This window comes from Thrips palmi, unplaced genomic scaffold (genome assembly GCF_012932325.1).
Source record: "Thrips palmi isolate BJ-2018 unplaced genomic scaffold, TpBJ-2018v1 HiC_scaffold_1, whole genome shotgun sequence".
NCBI classification, from domain to species: domain Eukaryota; kingdom Metazoa; phylum Arthropoda; class Insecta; order Thysanoptera; family Thripidae; genus Thrips; species Thrips palmi.
The window spans coordinates 10,891,981-10,911,277 of NW_023144620.1; the positions used below are offsets into that span (position 1 = coordinate 10,891,981).

The 19,297-nt window shown below is 57.5% G+C and overlaps 2 protein-coding genes across 8 annotated transcripts in view; one reads left to right on the forward strand and one right to left on the reverse strand.

Moving 5' to 3' along the window:
• The window catches only part of LOC117653182 (PDZ and LIM domain protein Zasp), a 26,706-nt gene extending 12,022 nt beyond the window's left edge, over positions 1-14,684 (reverse strand). For 3 of the 6 annotated variants that reach the window (XM_034398783.1, XM_034398955.1, XM_034398698.1), the window contains exons 1-9: positions 14,272-14,684; positions 10,098-10,249; positions 7,226-7,403; positions 6,767-6,894; positions 5,751-5,851; positions 5,304-5,505; positions 1,817-2,005; positions 1,589-1,730; positions 731-1,471 (exon numbers count right to left, since the gene is read on the reverse strand). In XM_034398783.1, the coding sequence (XP_034254674.1) occupies positions 731-1,471; positions 1,589-1,730; positions 1,817-2,005; positions 5,304-5,505; positions 5,751-5,851; positions 6,767-6,894; positions 7,226-7,403; positions 10,098-10,249; positions 14,272-14,376 (1,938 nt within the window). In that variant the 5' untranslated portion in view covers positions 14,377-14,684. Of the gene's footprint in view, positions 1-730; positions 1,472-1,588; positions 1,731-1,816; positions 2,006-4,607; positions 4,642-5,303; positions 5,506-5,750; positions 5,852-6,766; positions 6,895-7,225; positions 7,404-10,097; positions 10,250-14,271 lie in introns of all 6 variants that reach the window. The other 3 variants (XM_034399102.1, XM_034399033.1, XM_034398870.1) reach the window with 2 other exon arrangements.
• Positions 14,685-15,355: 671 nt separating this feature from the next.
• LOC117654345 (kelch domain-containing protein 2-like) lies at positions 15,356-19,267 on the forward strand. Of its 2 annotated transcripts, XM_034400936.1 has the most exons (10): positions 15,358-15,586; positions 15,776-15,858; positions 15,956-16,044; positions 16,139-16,274; positions 16,364-16,651; positions 16,752-16,867; positions 17,098-17,306; positions 17,472-17,525; positions 18,296-18,348; positions 18,425-19,267. In XM_034400936.1, exons 1-10 carry the CDS (start codon positions 15,485-15,487, stop codon positions 18,537-18,539), a joined length of 1,245 nt encoding a protein of 414 aa, XP_034256827.1. In that variant the 5' UTR covers positions 15,358-15,484; the 3' UTR covers positions 18,540-19,267. The 2 variants fall into 2 exon arrangements, with proteins under 2 accessions (XP_034256835.1, XP_034256827.1); XM_034400944.1 differs by lacking the exons at positions 18,296-18,348; positions 18,425-19,267 and adding an exon at positions 17,894-18,056 and having other exon boundaries at positions 15,356-15,586.
• Positions 19,268-19,297: the final 30 nt, after the last annotated feature.

The following is a 19,297-nucleotide window of genomic DNA, read 5'->3' on the forward strand; positions in this document are numbered from 1 at the left end:
AGTAGGTGACAAGGTGGAGGGCCTGCTCCAGGATGCACTAGCCCTGCAGCACAAGGTGGCCGCCAACGTACTACACCACTGAATACCGGACACCATCCTGATCAAGCAGCACCAAAGAAGCTGTGTCCCCCAAACCCAAAACCAACACCCACGAAGGCCGCCACCAAACCCTCGGCATGGCAGTCGAGGCCGTTGCCTTGCCGCTCCGTGAAGGGCGTCAGCGTGGCTGACGCGACGCCTTTCGGACAGGCAGAGTGCTGACGCCGGCCGAGGGACGTCCGTCGGACATTGCAGTCAAAGCGCCCGTCGCGTTTTCGCGCGCCGCGGCAGAACTTGTTTCGCGCCGGGAAGGCAGAGGAAGAAACCGAGAGTACCCGAAGCAAAAGGCCCTCAGGGAGGCAACAACGGTGCACAGTGGGCCAGAAAACCGGTGGAGGCGGTCAAAATCCCGGATGTGTTTTTAGCTCCCAGAGTCGCTAAATGGGACTCAAACAAACGTGTGACCCCACCAATGGATTGCTCTCCGAACGAGGAATCCATTGGTGGGGTTACATGCTTAGTTCGAGGCCTGTTTAGCGACTCTGGTGCTCAAAACGCGTCTAGAGTTTTGACCGCCGGCGCCAGTCTTCTGGCCCACTGCGACATGTCTCACGAGAAGGAGGAAACCGGCACCGATAGGAGTCCCCGGACTGAGCAGTCCGCCAACGTGCACCACGACCAGCAGGACTACCTTCTGCACGAGCACGGGCACGGGGCCGTGCAGCACGTCGTGCGGCGGCCCGAGGTCCACGACGGAGGCCTCCACGATGGGGGACTTTAGCGCCACCTCCCGCATCTGGTTCGCCAGCTCCTGCTCCAGCACCTCCAGGGCCTGGGCCAGGGCCGAGTCGCTGGACGTGGCCTGGTCGCTGCAGGCTGTGACGTCCAGGGTGTCCAGGGCTGGGGGCGAGCCGGGCGCGGTTGGGGAGGGGGGAGGGGAGCGGGGCGCGACGGGTGTCCTGAAGGGGGAGGGGGTGAAGGGGGTGGGGGCGCTGGCGGGAACAACGACGGATGGCTTGAACAGGGCGGGGGTGGTAGAAACGATTGAGGGTTTGAAGGAAGCGGGGATGGAAGCAACAACGGAAGGTTTGAAGGGAGCAGGGGTGGAGGCAACAACAGAAGGTTTGAAGGAAGCAGGGGTGGAGGCAACAACAGAGGGTTCGACGGAGGCGGGGGTGGAAGCAACAACAAATGGTTTGAAGGGATCAGGAGTGGAAGCAGCAACAGAAGGTTTGAAGGCGGGAGTGGACGAAACGATGGAAGGTTTGAAGGGTGCGGGGGTAAAGGCGACGATAGACGGTCTAAACGGGGTGGACACGGCGGGAGGTACACTGGGGGCAGCTTCCACGGGGGGCTGGGGAACTAAAACCGGACCGTGGGTGGAGTCGGGGGCATCGGACGCGGGAGCTTCGTCGGTCGCAGGTAGACCCTTCTGTCAAACAAAACACACTCACTCAAACGCACTGTTCGCTCCGGGCCTCGGTGAAGCGCACTTCGGTTCCGTCTGCACGGGCTGGAAGACAATGGCGGCGTGACGTCATCGACTTACGTGGAAGGGCAGGGGGGCGCCGACGCCGGGCTGCGGGGACAGGCCTCCGGACGGGCTGAGGGGCGCGGCAGACGGAGGCCCGGTCGTCACTCCGAGGCCAGCCAGGGCGTTCGAGATGGTTCCCGCTGGGGGGCGCGCGCCTCTGCAAGCAAACAACAAAAAATAATTTTCTTTTTCCACTAAGCTTTTGTTTTTGTTTGCGAATACTAGTGGCCGGCCGCGGCTTACGGGGGCACGGTGACGGGCTCCAGGTTGGGCGCGGGCGGGTTCTGACGCGCCACCAGCTTGGCGTGGATGTCGCAGTACAGCTTGTTGTTGAGGTTGTAGTAGCCCACGTTCTTGAGCGGGGTGCCGCAGGTGGCGCACTTGAAGCACTCAACGTGGAGGTTCTTGTCCTTGATGCGGACAAAGACGCCCCTGCAAGGAACACGCCACCGTTAGTCCGAGAGTCGCTGGTCCTGATACCGGCCAAGGAAGGACTGAGCGTCGTTTTCAAATTCGAAAAATTAAAAGTGTCACTTGCAATGAAAAAGGGCGTGAAAATAAGCCAGAAGCGACACGGTGAGAAGCACGAAGCAAAACCAAAGCCAGCCCGATGAAGATGTATGCCCGTGCGTGCAGCGGGGCAAGGAGGACAACAATAAAAAGCGAGACGAAGAGGACGCCGGGAGGGAGGGGGGGGGAGGGGCGGCTTTTTTGAAGACGAGACAATGTGGGTCGAGAGCATTCCAAAGTTACCCTTTGAGCCGCACCACTACCACCACCACTGCGCCAGGGGCTCGGCTTGCCGTCTTGGATGACCAGGCCGCGCACCGGGGGCAGCGACTCGGGCAGCGACGCCCCAAAAAGAATGAAGGAAATCGCCCAACCCCGAACGCAGCCGGCGCGCCCCTGCGGGTACGGGTATTGTCCTGCTTTAATGACGTGCTGTCTGAGGGGCTGAATGACGGCACGCCACGCGGCACGCCGTCACGCAGGGCGGCGGCCAGGGCGGCCAGGCAGGGCTGGCAGGCAGACAGGCAGGCAGGCAGGGCGGCGAGAGGCTGGGCCGCTGGGCCGCGGGCCAGGGCTTAATTTACTCGTCCCTCCACGGGATGTTGCGCAAAGCCCGACGCCTAACCGCGAGGACTGCCCGACCGGCCGCGCCGACGCGCCCATTAAACGCACGTTACCCTGCCGTGACGCGCCGTGACGCGCCGTGGCGCCGCCGCAGCGCCGGAGTCCAATCAAACTGGCACTGCACAGTGGGCCAGAGGACCGGTGGGCGGTCAAAATCCCCGACGGGTTTTGAGCTTCAGAGTCGCTAAATGGGACTCGGGACCGAACGTGTGGCCCCGCCAATGGATTGCTCTCCGAACGAGAAATCCGTTGATTGGGTCACACGCTCATTTCGAGTCCTGAATGGTGACTCTGGTGCTCAAAACCCATCCGGGATTTTGACCACCTCCACCGGTCTTCTGGCCCACGGTGCGTGGTCGCGAAGCGGTTTGCCGGCCAACCAGGGCACTTTCTTTTGCGAGAATCTTGAAAGCCGCGCATGCACATTCTCAAGACAAGTGTGTGGTGTCTGCACACGCGGGGAGGCACGGAACAGATCGTTGCTGACTATGACTACATCACAGGGCATGCTCTACGAGAAATGTAGGCGATAGGAACTGCAAACGGAGAGGAGGGCAGATTTGAAAGAGTGAAACGTGCGGTCGTGTCGCGGGGCGAGGACCGCGACTGTTTTGCCTGTGAACGCCACGGAGACAGACAAAGATAGAGAAAGAGAGGGACAGTCCCCACACAGAAGTAGCTGAGAGGCTAGACTCGGTGCTGGTGGAAGTGTCCGTCTCGTGTTGGCAGTGTCGGGGCGCTGGTGCCCTCGATGCAGTGCGTGACCGCGCAGACCCGACGCGCCACGCGCCACGCGCCGCGCGCCCGGGAAGGGCGTGTGCTGACGTCGGCGCCGAACGGTCGCCGCACCTTGCTCGCACAAAGTCCGCCACGTCGGCACATCGGGATGCACAGGGGAGAAACCGAGTGACTTCCATACATGGGGAAGGGACGAGAGCGTCGTGTCTGTCAGTCTGTCTGTCTGTTGAGGGTGGGTAGGCACTGTGACAAGCCGGACAGACGGACAGAGGGACGGGCATGCTGGCGCCATGCTGCCCTGGACAGTCATGCTCCAGGTGCGCGGGGCGTGGGGGCGTGGGGGCCCCACTGGGGGCGTGGCACGGCCAGACTCACACGATGAAGCGCTCGCACTCGGCGCACTTGGGCGTGTCCGAGGCGACGGGCAGGTTGCTGACTTGGCCGGGACCACCGGGCGGCGCGAAGCTGGACGCCGACGGGGCCGGGGAGGGGGCGGAGGGGGCGACGCCGGGGGCGGGCGAGTGTGAGGGCGTGTGGGGGCGGGCGGCGGGGGCGGCGGGGGCGGGGGAGAAGGCGCGCCCGCCGACCGCGTGGCTGTGCGTGGCGAAGTACGTCGTGGAGGCGGGCCGCTCTGCGGACACACCAGGACAGACCGGGGCCTAGTGACGAGTGTCGATGCGGTGGAGGTGGAGGCGCCGAGGTGGGGGAGGGAGGAGCGAGCCGCCGCCTAGCCTCTCTGTCATGCACGCACGCACCGCACGCGAGGCACGCACTGCGGATGTGGGCCTGCTGGCGCTGCTGGCCCAGTGGCCCGCCCCGATGGCCCGATGGCCCGATGGCCCGATGACCGCCCCTCCCGGCCGGGAGGGGTGCGGGTGCGTCGCGCTGCTCTGACGGTGGCCAGGGGCGTAGCCAGGGTGCAGCGAGGGGGCGCAGCGACGCCCCAGCCTCTCAGTTCCAAGATGCTGAGCGCACTCAATGAAACACCCTCGGAAGAGGCCGCCTCCACCCTCGCTAGGCCCTTGACCACGCCTCGGAGCAGAGCGCGCGTGTCTCCGTGGACGCGGTCACGCTCGGTCCGGACGGGACGTCTAGATTCCCGCGTTCAATTTAGATGGCAAGCCGTGCACGGTGCCGCGCTACATCGCGGGGTCGTACTTACGAGAGGGACCTGTTCGAAACACTGAACACCCGGGCTGGAACCGAACCGGAAGCATGAGAGAAAGGCCGGCAGGCCGGCAGCTCGACGGCGGGGAGCCGAGGAGGGCCGGGCGAAAGGCGAAGCTCGGTTCTCATGACGAGCATAGAAAACTAGGATTTTTTAAGGTCGATCGGAAAGACACCCAACGAAATTTAAAGCTTCGCCTCTCCCCGGTTTCCTCCCGGACGGGTCAGGGAGATCATGGGACAGGGAGGCAAAACTGCATTTGCAAATGAGAACTGAGCACAGCAGGTGAATAATGAGTCAATAATGATGTGAAGCGGTTCTGTACAGCGACGATGAGTTGACGCCGAGCTGCCTACGGGGAGGTTGGTTAGCCTGCTGAGCGACCTGTACGGTTGGCAAGCCTGGCCGCCCTGGCCTGCCACCCGGGCCCACCCAGGCCCACCGCAGCAACAAAGCACCCATATCATACACGCGGCGGGCGGGGTGGGCGGGGCGCGGCGGGCAGGGGGCGTCGCAGGACGAGGATGACCCACCGCGTGGCAGGGCTGGAGTCACATTTAAATCAATTGACTTCCAAATAAGGTATTTTTTCGAAACGAAACTTTGAGGTCTAGCTCCAGCCCCGCGACGGGTAGGTCGCCTCCCCGGCCCGCGCGGCCGGAGGCGCACGGCCAATCATCCCTTACTTACACGATGAGACGCTCACAGTCGGCGCAGATGTTCTGTCCGGGCGGCAGCACCTTGAAGGGGTCCTGGGGCGCGCTGGGCGCCTTGCTCTCGGGAGCCTGAACGTGGCGGAGGCCGTGGACGCCGAAGGGCGTGGGCACGCCGCCGGCAACGGGGGCCGGGCCGCCGACGCCGGGGCTTCCGACAACGCCGCTACCCTGTGAATCTACGCCACCAAAGCCGTGTGCTTGACCGAGGGCCAGCCGACGCGGCCCGCCAGGAGTGCATTCCAAGGGTCACCGCCTCCCACCAACTGGAATGCACTGCTGTGCGCGAGCGCTTCTAAAAGACAAGTACTACGAGTCGGGGCCGAGATGATGCGACGCCAACCACCACCACCAACGCCATCGTACGCCTGGCACCCTGGAGGGAGGACTGTGACGTGTGCAAGAACAGAGGTTCGATCCTTACCAGGCTCCGGGAGGCGGGGCTCCTTGTCGGCCTCCTGCACCATCTTCAGCACCTCGCTGTTGGCGGCATTGTACTCCTTCTCGTTCTTTTTGAAGTTGACTCTGCAACGAGAGACACGAACCGTCAACAACTTTTTCAGGAAAGTCTCGGGGAAAGAGCCGAATCTATTTTACAGCATCTGCTGCGATTTTCAGTTTCCATGAACCGCCGTTTACGTTCACTGTCGTCGCATTCAGGGCCCTCGCACTTCGGAAGCCGCCACTCCCAGCTGATCGGGTTGGCCGCCGTCCGGTTCCGAACGTCGCCCTGTCTCTCTCGCACCGCGACGGAGCGCCCCGAGAGAGCGAGGGAGACAGAGCGACGAAAGCGCTGCTGTTCGACGCGCTGATGCATGGGCGGCGGGGGGCGGGCGGCATATTGGCTGCCTGCCACTCATCAGGACGACAACTCGCGGCGTCATCGCATCGGCGGGGCGAAGCCGAAGCGTCCGCCCCGCCATGCCATGCCATGCCATGCCATGCCAGTGCAGTGCGGTGCAGCCCGGCTAAGCCCGGCATGTTTGCGGCTGAGTCACTAGCGCGACACTCGGCGTGCCGCGCCGTACCGCGCCATGCCGCGCGGTGCGGCGCACACAGTGTGTTACCCGCTTGGCCGGCGGCCACGCCTCCTGCTCGCCCTGCTCGGCGTCATGCAGATGAAAGCACGCCGCTCGTCCCGTCTGGCGTACTGGCGCCGCACCGGTCCACAGTGGGCCAGAAGACCGGTGGCGGGGGTCAAAATCCCGGATGGAGTTTGAGATCCAAGTTCGCCAAATGGCACTCGAACCAAACGTGTGACCCTACCAATGGGTTGCTCTCCGAACGAGGAATCCATTAGTGGGGTCGCACGTTCGGTTCGAGTCCTGTCTTGTGACTCTGGAGCTCAAAACGCGTCTAGTTTTGGAAGCCTCTACCGGTGTTCAGGCCCACTGTGCGGCCTGGCGCCGTCAAGTCGCACCGTCAAGTCGTATAGCGTACCCAATGGCGCCTCCGGACAAGACCTCCGCCTGGGCAGACAGGGTCTCGGCGATGGCCTGTTCGCTGTAGATGCCGATGGGGCTGTTGAACTGTTTATTGACGATCTGCTGATCGGGACCACCGTTCATCTGAAAGCCAGAAAATAAAATGACATGCAGTTTCCCCGGTGGAGCTTGGGGGGAAATTGGACGCACGAGTCGCTCGAGGTTGTTCCGTACTTGCGCACAGTGGACCAGAAGGCCGGTGGAGGCGGCCTAAACTAACTCTAGACGCGTTTTGAGCTCCAAAGTCACTTAGGACTGGAACCGAACGTGTGGCCCCACCAATGGATTCCTCATTCGGAGAGCATTTCGGAGAGGTCACACGTTCGGTTTGAGGCCTGTTTAGCGACTCTGGAGCTCAAAACGCGTCTGGAGTTTTGGCCGCCTCCACCGGTCTTCTGGCCCACTGTGTACTCACGTGTGGGATGGTGCCGAAAGGCTTGGCGGACGTGTTGTGGCCGGTGCCGATGGGCTGTGCGGCGGGCCCCTTGTACGTCAGGGAGGTCTTGGTGACGTTGCCCTGGCTGCCGGGCTTGACGGGGCTGGGACCCACGGGGGCCACGTGGGGCTTCCACGTGCTCATGCCGACACCGCCTCTGGAACACGACGAGGACACCGTCAGCAAGCTTCATCAAAAAATTATTTCATCAGTTATCTTTCTCACTACAGGCTGATTATCTGAACAGGGTTTTCGTTGCCCTGTCTCTGTCGCATTCCTAGACCAGCGGTTTCTCAGCCCTTGGGTCGTGCCCCCATCAACGGTTCGATCACACTTGGTATATATAAACACAAGCCTCCCAAAGCTGTCAAAATTTCTACAAATAAAATATTTGCTTCATTTGAGTGGCCACTGCGCCCAATCTAGCTATGATCGGTCTAAGCCATCCCTCAACTTCCTGGGAAATACGCTTTGGACCTAACTCCCTCAAGACCCGCAATAGGAACGCCTCAAACACACTTAGTTTGGGAGCGTCGCCCTCGCTACGCTGAGGGGGAGAGAGAGGGAGAGAGAGAGGGAGAGAGAGAGGGAGAGAGAGAGAGAGAGAGAGAGAGAGAGAGAGAGAGAGAGAGAGAGAAAGCAGAGCGACGAAGCAACGCTGTGCCACGCTGCGACTCATTGGCACTTCGTTAGTTGCTCATTACCGGTGGCGCCGCGTGCCCTTGGTGCCCTTCGCGTCGTCGCGGCCATGCCCGCTCTGTCCCTCTCGCACTCGTTGGGCGTCCCGTAGAGAAGCGAGAGAGAAAGACAGGGCGCTGTTCGGAATCACTCGGCTGCTGTTGCATGCTGTCGCGGTGCGGCTGGGCGCTTGGCCCGCCCTTCGTACCTGCGGTCCTTCGCTGCTTCGACCGTGTCCTGAATGGCGCCACACGTATTCCTTGTCAAAGCGTTTAGACGACGAATGCCACCGGGTCCGGCCGACCTCGACCGGCACCGCCCGCGGCGACGCACAGTGGGCCAGAAACCGGCGGAGGCGGCCAAAACTATAGACGCGTTTTGAGCTCCAGAGTCGCTAAATGGGACTCGAACCGAACGTGTGACCCCACCAATGGATTGCTCTCCGAACGAGGAATCCATTGGTGGGGTCACACGTTCGGGTCGAGTCCCATTCAGCGACTCTGGAGCTCAAAACGCGTCTAGAATTTTGGCCGCCTCCGCCGGTTTCTGGCCCACTGTGCGACGGTCTGACGGCCGGCGTCGCTGTCTCTCTCTCGCACCCCTACAACGACGGGCCACCCCACGAGTGCGAGAGAGACAGAGTTCGGAATCAGCCTACAGGACGACCTCCGACGCGGAAACCCAGCGCGGCTACTTTTGTCCTAGACTGAGCAGCCCGTTCAGCCAGTGCGGCCTGGGCGGTTGTTCGAAGAGCAACCCATCATGTCATGGACGACGATGCGCGCCGACGGGAACGAGCAAAACGTTTTGCAAGGGAAGGTCTCTTTGGCTATCTGGCGGGGGCGTTGCGGGCCGCCTGCTACAGCACGGGGGCGGAACGCTGGGGGCGTGGCGGGGCGTGGCGGGCGTGGCGTGGCGTGGCGTGGCGGGGCGTGGCGGGGCGGGGCGTGGCGGGGCGTGGCAGGGCGTGGCGGGGCGGGGCGTGGCGGGGCGTGGCGGGGCGTGGCGGGGCGGGGCGTGGCGGGGCGTGGCGGGGCGTGGCGGGGGCGGCTACATGGATTCCGCACGCAGTATTTAAAGAGGCCCGCTGTATTTGTGCGCTGCGTTCGCGTTCTTCGCAGCCCGGGGCCCTCGGCCTGCCCTCGGCCCGCCGCGTGGGCGCCGCGGTGGTGGTGGAGGCTTGGCGACGCCCGCCGCCCCGCCGCCCCGCCGCCCCGCTGCTCGTTACAGAGTTATTGGACATAAATCGCGGCGTCGTTCCGTCTCTGTCATTCACCCAGCAGGACGAATGGCACGCCGAGCGGCACGCCGAGCGGCACGCCGGCATGCGTGTGCATGCGTGCCACAGGGCGGCCAGAGTCAACAGCAATCCGAAACGAGAGTTGAATTCCGCGCCCTCGCATCGCACACCCTCGCGGCGTGGCATTCATTCCAAACATTGTTGTTTTGAAAACATCTCGGATTTCCTTTTCCCCCTCGGGAGCCACACCCTGGCCCTGCGCCGCCCACGCCGCGCCGCCCTTGACCTGCCCTGCCGCTGCCGCCCTGGGCGCGCGTCGCCCTGACAGACACCCCGCCGCGTTGGGCATTGCCGGCGAAGTGCGTTGCAGGGTACCGCATGGGCCGTGCCGTGCCGCGCCGCGCCGTGCCGCGTGCCGCACGCCGCATGCCGCAGCGCGAACGCGGCGCGAGCGATGCCCCGTATTTTTAGCCCGGGTCGGGCTTTGGGCCACCCCCTCCGCCCCGTCGTCCGTCCCGTCGTCCGCGCCGACGTGCTCGCACCGGCACACCAGCATCACGCCCTCCTCGACCATCTCGCTCCGCCGCTCCGCCACGCCACCGGATGATGGACCGCGGGGCAGACGGCGCGCAGGCAGACAGGCGCGACGGAGCACAGTGGGCCAGAAGACCGGTGGAGGCGGCCGAAACTCTAGACGCGTTTTGAGATCCAGAGTCACCGATTGGGACTCGAACCGAACGTGTGACCCCACCGATGGATTGCTCTCCGAACGAGGAATCCATTGGTGGGGTCACACGCTCAGTTCGAGTCCTGATTATCGACTCTGGAGCTCAAAACGCGTCTTGACTTTAGGCCGCTGGCGCCGGTCGTCTGGCCCGCTGTGTGGTGCGGCGACGCGGCGATGCGGCGGCGGGGTGCTCCGTCTCGACTTGCCTCTGGACGGCGAGCTCGTAGCTGTTGCCCGCCCGCACGATCACGTCCTGGGCGTCCTTGTGCCGCAGGGCGGTCGCGTCCACGTTGTTGATCCTCAGCACTGCATCGCCCGCCTGCAGACCGGCCTTCTCCGCGGGGGAGCCGCCGTTAACCTGAAACAAAGCCGTCATCAGCATGGGTCGCCCACCGCGCCACCGCCCGACCGTTTTGAAACCTATCAGCCACGCCCCGTTCCCACGCCGCGGCTCTCGCGGCCGAGCGGCCAAGCCCAAGGCTGCAGCTGCCCGCCCCGCCCCGCCCCGCCCCGCCCCGCCCCGCCCCGCCCCGCCCCGCCCCGCCCCGCCCCGCCTCGCCCCACCCCGCCCCACCCCGCGCCGCGGCTATGGGCTCGTTTGTCTGGCGAGAGAGCACTGGGGATGGGGTGCAGGGCCCGGCAGGGCCGCACGGGGCGGCCGGTGATTGCCCGTTGTTTACGCAAAGGCCAACTCATAACAAGGAGGGCTGGCTGTCCCCGCGCCGCCGCCGTCGCGCCAATCAGGAGACTCATTCCGAGAGTCGTTTTCGTCGCTCTGCCTCCCTCGCACTCATGGGGCATCCCGTATAGGTGCGAGAGAGACAGAGCGTCTACAGACAACGCAGCCGGTTTCCATTTCCGCGGGTCCCCGCTGGTCTCGGCCTCCACATGCCCCCACAGGTCCCTGCACGGCAAAACCAACGTCCGGGTTTCCCAGGCGCACCCTGGAAAAACAGGGCATTTTTCCAGGGTGCGCCTGGGAAACCCGGACGTTGGTTTTGCCGTGTGCCTTGCCGCCGACTTGCGGCCCCCTCGCTCCCACGCCCTCCCCGGAAGTGTGCCGGGGCCTTGGTCCCTTTGGATGCAAAAGCGCGTGGCAGCGCGAAGCGCGAAGCAGGGATGAGGTTATGAAAAACGCGACCGCGTCGAGACGCTGCTGTGGTGACAGGCCCCGAGTGTATATTTAGCCCTGACCAGCCCACCGCCTCGCCGCCGACCACCCCGCCCCGCCCCGCCCCGCCCCGCCCCGCCCCGCCCCGCCTCGCAGGCGCATCCCAGTGAGCTAGTGCCCTCCCTGCATCCCGTCAATGGGCCGGCACTGGGAATCGGCCGTCATCATCGCCGTGGTGACAAGCGGCAAGCGGTACGCACGCCGACACAGCGCTCGCACTCTGTCTGTTGGCGGTGCCTCCCCGCCGGATTGGCAGTGCACCAGGTGATCCGCGCGGTTCTCCCTCGTCCCCTCCGCGGCCCTCCGCGACCGGCGGGTATCTCAGCATCGCGATAGTCCACGACCAGGCCGTCTGTTGGGCCCGTCTGTTCGGCCCGGCCCGGCCGCGCGTTATCGGCGTGCGTGCCGCGTCACGGCCGCGTCACTCCGGCGTGCCGCGCGAAAACAGGAAGCGACAACGCGGCGTCACGCGCGTGACAGGCACGCTCGTGGGGAAGAGACGCGGCTCAGAGATTGAGACGAATCGTCCGACGATGGGCAGGGTGATGAGGGCGACTGGCCCACTGTGGGCCAGAAGACCGGCGCAGGCGTCCGAAGCTCTACACGCGTTTTGAGCTCCAGAGTCGCTAAACGGGACTCGAACCGAACGTGTGACCGCATCAATGGATTCCTCGTTCGGAGAGCAATCCATTGGTGGGGTCTCACGTTCGGTTTGAGTCCCGTTTAGCGACGCTGAAGCTCAAAACGCGTCTAGGCCGCCGGCGCCGCTTTTCTGGCCCACTGTGGGAGGGGGCGACGGCGGGCTGGCAGAGCGGAGGGCGCCTGCGAGGTAGGCAAGCGGTCCTCCAGCAGGACGCGGCTGTTCGGCGGGCCGGCCTACCCTGACCTCGTCAGGGGCTCCACGGCGGCCGCTTCCTTCCCTCTTCCCTTGCAGCAAGATGCCAACCGATTTTATTTTTTCATGCAGCCCGTCTCCGTCCATCTGTCGCCGCTCCGATACGACGTGCGGCCCCAACGAGCACTTCGATAAGCCGAGGCACGGCACGGGCAACACGCGCCTCGTTCTCGGTCCGCGAATCGCGCCACGCCTCGCCGGCTCCAGACAAACGACTCACGCTCTCGACGGCGGATATCAAATCTGCGCGTCTGGAAGTCGCGGCCGTTCCGGCTGAGCCGGTGTAGGCCCGGCCGGCGAGCTGGCGGGCTGTCTGCCGGGCCCGACCGGCAGCGGGCACCGCGGGCCGCATGAGAGATGTTCTTGTGCGGGACGCGGGCAGGCCTGGCTTGTGTCGGGCCAAACATGGCCTGCGTTGGTTCGCCCTTCGCGCAACTTCGACAGAAAAACACCCGTGGACATGCAAAGCGGAAGCCGTCGGCCAGAGTTGCACGTCGGCCGCGCCGCCAAGCAGGGCAGCCAGGGCCGCGCCGTGCCGCGCCTAGCAGTGCAGGGCACTTGGGGGGCTTCGAATGTCTATACGGTGCAAGTGGCGGAGGGTAGGGCAGGCGGGGGAACGTGGGGCGTGGTGGAGGCCGGAGGGAGGGAGGATGTCTCTGCAGAGGTCTCGCGGGTTCAAATGCTCTGTCTCTTCGTTTTAAACCCCATGCCGGTCACGCCGTGCCTCACCTATAAAAACCGAGCCGGTGCCCCGGCGGCTTGCGGTGCGTGCGGGTGGGCGCCGGACCCTTGAGGCCTTCAGCTTCAGGGGGCGAGGCGAGCGAGCCGAGCGAGGCACATGGCCACGTCCATGCCAGCCCGTCTTCGCCCTCGCCGCCACGCTCACGCTGCCGCCACGCCTTTGGCGCCTTTGGCCAGGCCGCCACGTCAGCACAGCTGTAAGTCTGTGACGACTGCGATCGGCTGGGGCTAGCGGGGCTAGCGGGGCTAGCAGACCGATGAGACTAGACCGGCCGCGAAGCGCAGCGCGCAGCCAGGCGCGGCGCCCCGCGGCGCAGCCAGCCGTGGGGGCGGGGCGGGGCGGGGCGGGGCGGGGCGGGGCGGGGCGGGGCGGGGCGGGGCGGGGCGCAGCCCTCTCTGCGTGGAGGCTGCAAAGCTGCAACCTGTTGTAGGCGCAGTTCGGTGCAGCCGCAGGCGTGGCGGCGGTGGGCGGTGGCCGTGCCCTGGCCCACCCGGCCTGTGCGTGGGTGTCCGGCTGACCCACCCACGGCCCCAGCTGGCGGCGGCTGGCGCTGGTCCGTCCCGGTGGCCCGGCGGTATATTTAGCACGGCATAAAGTTCACAATGTCAACACGAGCGGGCCTCCGCCGCGGCCTCCGCCACGGCCTCCACGACCACGCCGCGCGCGCGGCCACCCGCCGCCAGCCCCTCCGGGAGGCCTTCCTGGCCGCCCCCGTGTATCTTATCAGCAGGGCAGGTGGCCGCCGGTGGTGTGCCGGGTGCCGCCGACCGCCGCCCTGCCGCGCGCCCCGCGCGCCCACATGTGGTCGCCCCACCTGAGCTCATTCCGCGACATATCGCGAGGAAAAGCAACGGGGTCATCTCAAAGCAGTCGTTTCCAAAGTTTCGGGGGAGGCGTGGTGGCTCGCTTGTGCCTCACCCTGGCCTGCGGCAACGTGCGATGCTTCTCAAAAAGTTTTGAAATAAATAACTAGCAAACACCGTTTTGAAAAGCGCTCCCCGTTTTTGACTGAAGCGGACGAACGGAGGATGCGAGGACGTGTCCATTTAATTTTGACAGTTTGCCACCTTGAGGTAGGCAATACATTCTTCGACTGAACTAGCCGGTCGGGCCGCTGTTAATTGTTCACTTAGCGCGACATAGAAAACAACGAGGTGTTTGTTTCACTTTTGGTGCAACACATTCTTGGAAAACCAAAATAAATTATTTTTATCGCATTTACCGCAAAAAATCATGTACGCAACAATAAGCATTCACAAGTTTTTTTTTCAGTGCGTTCATTACACCCATTTTCTAAATGCTTTACTTTAAATTACTCCCTAAGAGGTCCCCAACAAGATTGACAGTTTGACCGTTCAGTAATATGTGGTACACCACACTACTTCTTCCATTGGAAAACACACTGTTTCGATTTCCACTATTTTCTGTACACAGCGCATCGGTATAGCGGACGAAAAAAAGTGACGTGAACGCACGTAATTTCACTTGTCCTGGTCAAACGAACGGGATGCTTCCTGATCGGCTTCCACTTCACTGAACAACACCAATCCATAACATTGACACGATTCTTACCTTCTGGATGATTAGAGGGGTGCCAAAATCCTTTCCTCCTTGCAGGCGAAATCCCCACGGCGAGTTGTCGTATCGCGAAAGCTTCACACTAATAAGCTGTGCCATCTCAAAAAATTAAATGCTTTCGCCACACGGTTTTCACTTCTCAATCCAAAAAATATCACAAAAACTAAACTATTATCTTGTTCCGAACACTCGCGCCTGCGCCCCTCCTCGTTTTATAAGTTCAAATAATTTTCGAAGTTACTTTGCCAAAGACCGAAACACAACTCCCGCCGTTTTTAGACTCTTCATGGCTTTCTGCTATTTTGAACCTCGGCTGACAGTGCGCCTGCGCAGCGGAGCAGCGGACGTCATCGGGGAGGGAATCGGAATCGAGTAACACGCGTTCCTTCTCCGTCTTCGTCGCACTGACGGAGGTCCCGATGAGTTTCTCTCTAGCTATTCCCTGCAGCCGCTCCCGCTCCACCCGTCGCCACTACACCGCACCTCCCCCTCTCTCCCTCTTTCCCGCCAAGCGGGCGGCCGTGGAAGCACCAAGCACGAGCGCCACCTAGCGGCGATGAAAGAAACCACACGCGAGCGTTCGTTTGTTGACACGTGAACGCTGCTCGCAGTGCTCGAAAGCTTTGAACTTCTTTCAAAACTATTTGGCGCTGATACAAGAGGCATTGGGAACCCAACTGTGCAAAGAGCAACCGCACGCTCTCCTCCTTTTGGGGGGATCGACGCGCGTAGTAGAACATTGTTCATTGCAAGGGATTCGAAGGCCCGCCAGAGAGCAGCACCGTCGACCATCAAAAGTTGAGCAAAATTGAGCGGTTGGTTTGAACTTGTGGTGTCCATCGTTTGATGCTTTTATATCTTGCGGGCTTGGCTCACTATATTAAGGGAGACCAACTTCCGATTCATGCAAAAGAACACAGAAATTGTCTTTGACGAGTGAAAATTTACCCACGACAAGCATAATACTGTCAGACGAAGCACGGCCCACGGTCAACACTACCACAACAAAGTTCAAACTAGCCGCTCACAAGACACAACTCACGCGTAGTTCCGAAGGCGGCCACCATGCCTGGCCAGGCGGCGCTGGGCTCGCCTTTCCACACAGATTCCTTCTGCTACTGACTTACTGTAGTTGTTGAGAACCTTCATTTTGTGGAATTGGATAAGTGTTTACACCGTGTGGAACTTGCGATCGGACAGCATCGCCATGAATTCGAATCTACTGCCTCTTCATCAGAAAATCAATCAAAGAGTGGGACATGTAGCTGTCTCTTACAAAGGAAAGCTGCTTGTTTGGGGTGGTTACATGGTAAACAAAACTTTGTATCACGTTTTCATTAATCAGACATTCTCGTAACATGTATCTCGATACAATTAACTTTTGAGTCTTGTCAACTGTCGTTCCTAATATAATTGACTTTTCAACTCACTCCATCATGTTGTCAACATGGGACACTCCACCATGCACTTCTCAAAAAGGGTCTGCTTTTATTTTCAGGAATACTCTGACCCATCCGAAACAGCAACTCACCACCATGCAACTGATGAACTTTTTATTTATGAAACTTTTTCTGAGCTATGGTATGTGCAAGACTCATATACTTTTTCGTGTTACATATCTCTTAATTTGTGTTCAGGGTCAGTCGTTCATATAATCTTTTTGGCTGTCTGCCTTTAGGGAACGCAAGCTGTTGAAAGGCGACATTCCACCTCGGAGCTCTGGTGGATGTGGAGTGGTGCTTGGAGATACACTTTACTTGTTTGGAGGTATGTGAAAAATTTAACATTTGCTAGAATCATTATTTAAATTGTTAAGATTTTTTTAAAGTTAAAACTAATACTTTTTATGTTCATACTACAGGAGTTGAGGAATTTGGTGGGAATACAAATGATTTGTATGCTCTAAATTTACTGACAATGACTTGGACTCTTTTGAAGCCTAAAGGTATTCCACCAATCCCTTGTGAAAAGCTAGTGGGGTGGGAGCATGGAGGGAAGTAAGTCCTTGTTCTGTCATTATTGCCATGCAAAATGTCAATAAGTGGACCACTACCATCATCTAACTTTGAATTTTCATTTTTGATAGGACTTACTTCTTTGGTGGATTTGGACCAGTTCCAGACAGGCACGTTTTTTTCCAATTTGTAATTGATGATGAAACAGGCAGTGCATGGAATAATCAATTTTTTGGCTACAACCCACAAACCAACAATTGGGAGTGGCCTTATGTAAATGGTCAACCACCATCCCCGAGGGCAGCTCATGCAGGGGACAAGTGTGGTCCGCAAGTATTTATTAACGGAGGCCGCCTGAAGACTGTTAGAAAGAATGATTTGTACGTCTTGGACATGGATACTATGACTTGGAGTGGAAAGTACGTTTAAGAATTCTAAATTTAAAAAAAAGGACTTGAAAAACTTCTCTTTTATTTTCTTGGATGCTGGCTATTCATTTTGATTTCTTTAATGTTGCAGTATAAATGAAAGTGCGGAATGTGTACCTCCAGGTCGCTCTTGGCACAGCTTTACTTTTGTATCACAAGAACGTGCTGTTCTTTATGGTGGTTTTAGTACTTATAATAACATTTTAAGTAAGTAAAGAAACCTTTCCCAATGTAGCAACACATTTGATGACACATTAGCTGCTTGTGGTCTTCTGAGTGTTGCTTGTCTGCTGTGTGGCAATTTGTGTTTCTCACATCTTAAACTGTGCATGCTGTCTATTACAAACTTTTGACTTTGTTTGTTGATAAATCATCTAGCTTGGTGTGATATTACGTGTTGAAACTGAAATAATATTTTGCTTTCACATTTTATCTAGATGATTGTTGGTATGTGGATATTTCTTCAAACAAAACAAATGCTGATGAAAGAACTCCTACAAGTAACAAGTGGAAAGTCAAATATAGCTTACCACCCCACCCACAAAGGTTCTGTCTGCGGCGCTTCTGGCATAAGACAGTACATTTAGAGGATACTGGAGATTTAATATGTTTTGGTGGATTTAATCGGTTCAATAATCCACCTTTAGTAAGTGTTGCCTCAAACCAATTATTTAATTTGAAAATAATACATGATATTTGTAGAATCACACCGTTAACACTGAGTTTTAGAAGGAAGAGAAAATCATGTCCAATTAGTTAAGAGGATTGGCCTTAGTTCAGTTTTAAGATTGATTTGTTTGTTAAATTTCAGATTGTAATTCATGCAGATGATGAAGACCACACTCAGGATCAGGATTTAAAGCCAGTGAGTAGTTCTTTCATCTTTGAAGTGCAAAGTCAAATATAAAGTTAGCAGCAGTAAGGACCGCCAAAGCATAAGTAAACTAGAATGGATCGTTTCCCCTTCTCTGTTCATAGTTCTTAGGTTTCCTGGCGCAAATGAATGAATGCAATTCACACTAATTAATCAATAATCACTTGTAAATGGTTGTGTGCATGAAAGCATTCTGCGTCAATTAACATTTGCCTAATTTCCCTAAGGTAAAAACCTTCCAAACCCATAAAGTGGAGAAGTATTTTGTAATGTAATTGACCACCATCTGGTCTTTTTTCATTATTATTTTGTAACTCCATATTTTAATTTTTTTTTAAATGAGTTTGGTATGCATCTAGATGACTGTTGGATGCTGGAGGTGCAAACATCAAAAACGGCTGTCATGAAGCTTCTCCCCGCAAAATGGAAGGAATTTAAACTTCCCTATGACTTTGGGGAACCCAGATGTGCCCACACTGCAAGTGTCGTGGGTATTTTGACAACAAGATCTGATGAACTTGAGGAGCAACAATTGTTAATTGTTGGCGGACTCACCCAACCATTCTATGAAACATCAATGAAACTCAAAGTAAATTTTTATTGTGTGATAAAGTTAAGCCAAAAAATTAAAACAAAGGCTGTCTATCATTTCTAGTTTATGTATGCTTTGTTTGCCTGCTACTGTTAAAATAGGCTGATTATTACTGATATATAATATCTTGTCCTGATTTTAACCTTGTCTTCTTTTCCACCCATTTTAGGACCATACTAATGTGATGCTCACTATCCATTTCAAACCACTAACTCTCCTGAGGTAAGTTAGTTCCCATCCTATGTGACTGATTTAAGTTGATTCTATGAAGGGTTTTCTTCTATTTTTCTGTTTTCAGATTGAGCTTAAATGCTACTTTGAAGTATCACAAAAAAAATCAAAGCTTGTGGGAAACTCTTCCACATACTTTACAAGCTTTACTCACAAAACGATTTTCTCAAATTTATCCATAAAATGTTACAAACGGTTTAGACATTTCATCCGCTCACTGCATAAGTACCTCACTAGCCAATAATGAATTCCATCTTAAGAGGTGTAATAAGTAACAGTCAGCTATCAACTACAAGATACCACCTGCATTTTTCTTTTTGAAGACATCAATCATTTAATCAATCAATGCAGGAAAATTCTTACCTGGGCAAACAATTTTTGTAGAAATATCTATCAAGCTTCATTAATGAACTTTTACCTCGAAATTTTAGACATTGTTGTGCTTCCTTGGTGTAGTGCTCCGATTTGACCCTTTCTTATTGGTGGGACCAAGCTTATTTCAAGAATTTAAAACTGGGAGGAAAGATCGCAAAAATTTGTATTGCGCCAAGTTGAAGCTTAGTTGTGGCAATGTGACACTCCGTCCTGAATGCTCCTTTCCACATTATTAAATTGTACTCAAGCTACAAGCTATTACTTTAATTGTTACTTAAATTGTTTGTATATATTTACTGTTGGTTTTGTTACTGTTTAGAAGAATTTTTTAATTTTGAGACGTGTGCCTAATGCTGTTTCTATATGTATAAGTTGTTGTCAAATTTCTGCTGTGATTATCTGTTTAGTTGTTGTAAAATTTATGTAATAGTAGTAAATTTAGTTCTCAAGTTTATGTTTACATCTAATGTGTTCAGTAGCAACTTGCTATGCTGTCAAACGCTGAATAAAATGTTGTTTGCAATGTTGACATGTGTGTTTGTGGTCTTTTTTTGTTTTTTATCTT

What these genes read in the sequence shown, in the direction of transcription:
- LOC117654345 (XM_034400936.1), top strand. Translation starts at nt 15,485, where the DNA reads ATGAATTCGAATCTACTGCCTCTTCATCAGAAAATCAATCAAAGAGTG. An exon ending in TACTTATAATAACATTTTAA is followed by an intron (nt 16,868 to 17,097) that starts GTAAGTAAAGAA and finishes CATTTTATCTAG; the next exon opens with ATGATTGTTGGTATGTGGAT. An exon ending in AAACCACTAACTCTCCTGAG is followed by an intron (nt 18,349 to 18,424) that starts GTAAGTTAGTTC and finishes TTCTGTTTTCAG; the next exon opens with ATTGAGCTTAAATGCTACTT.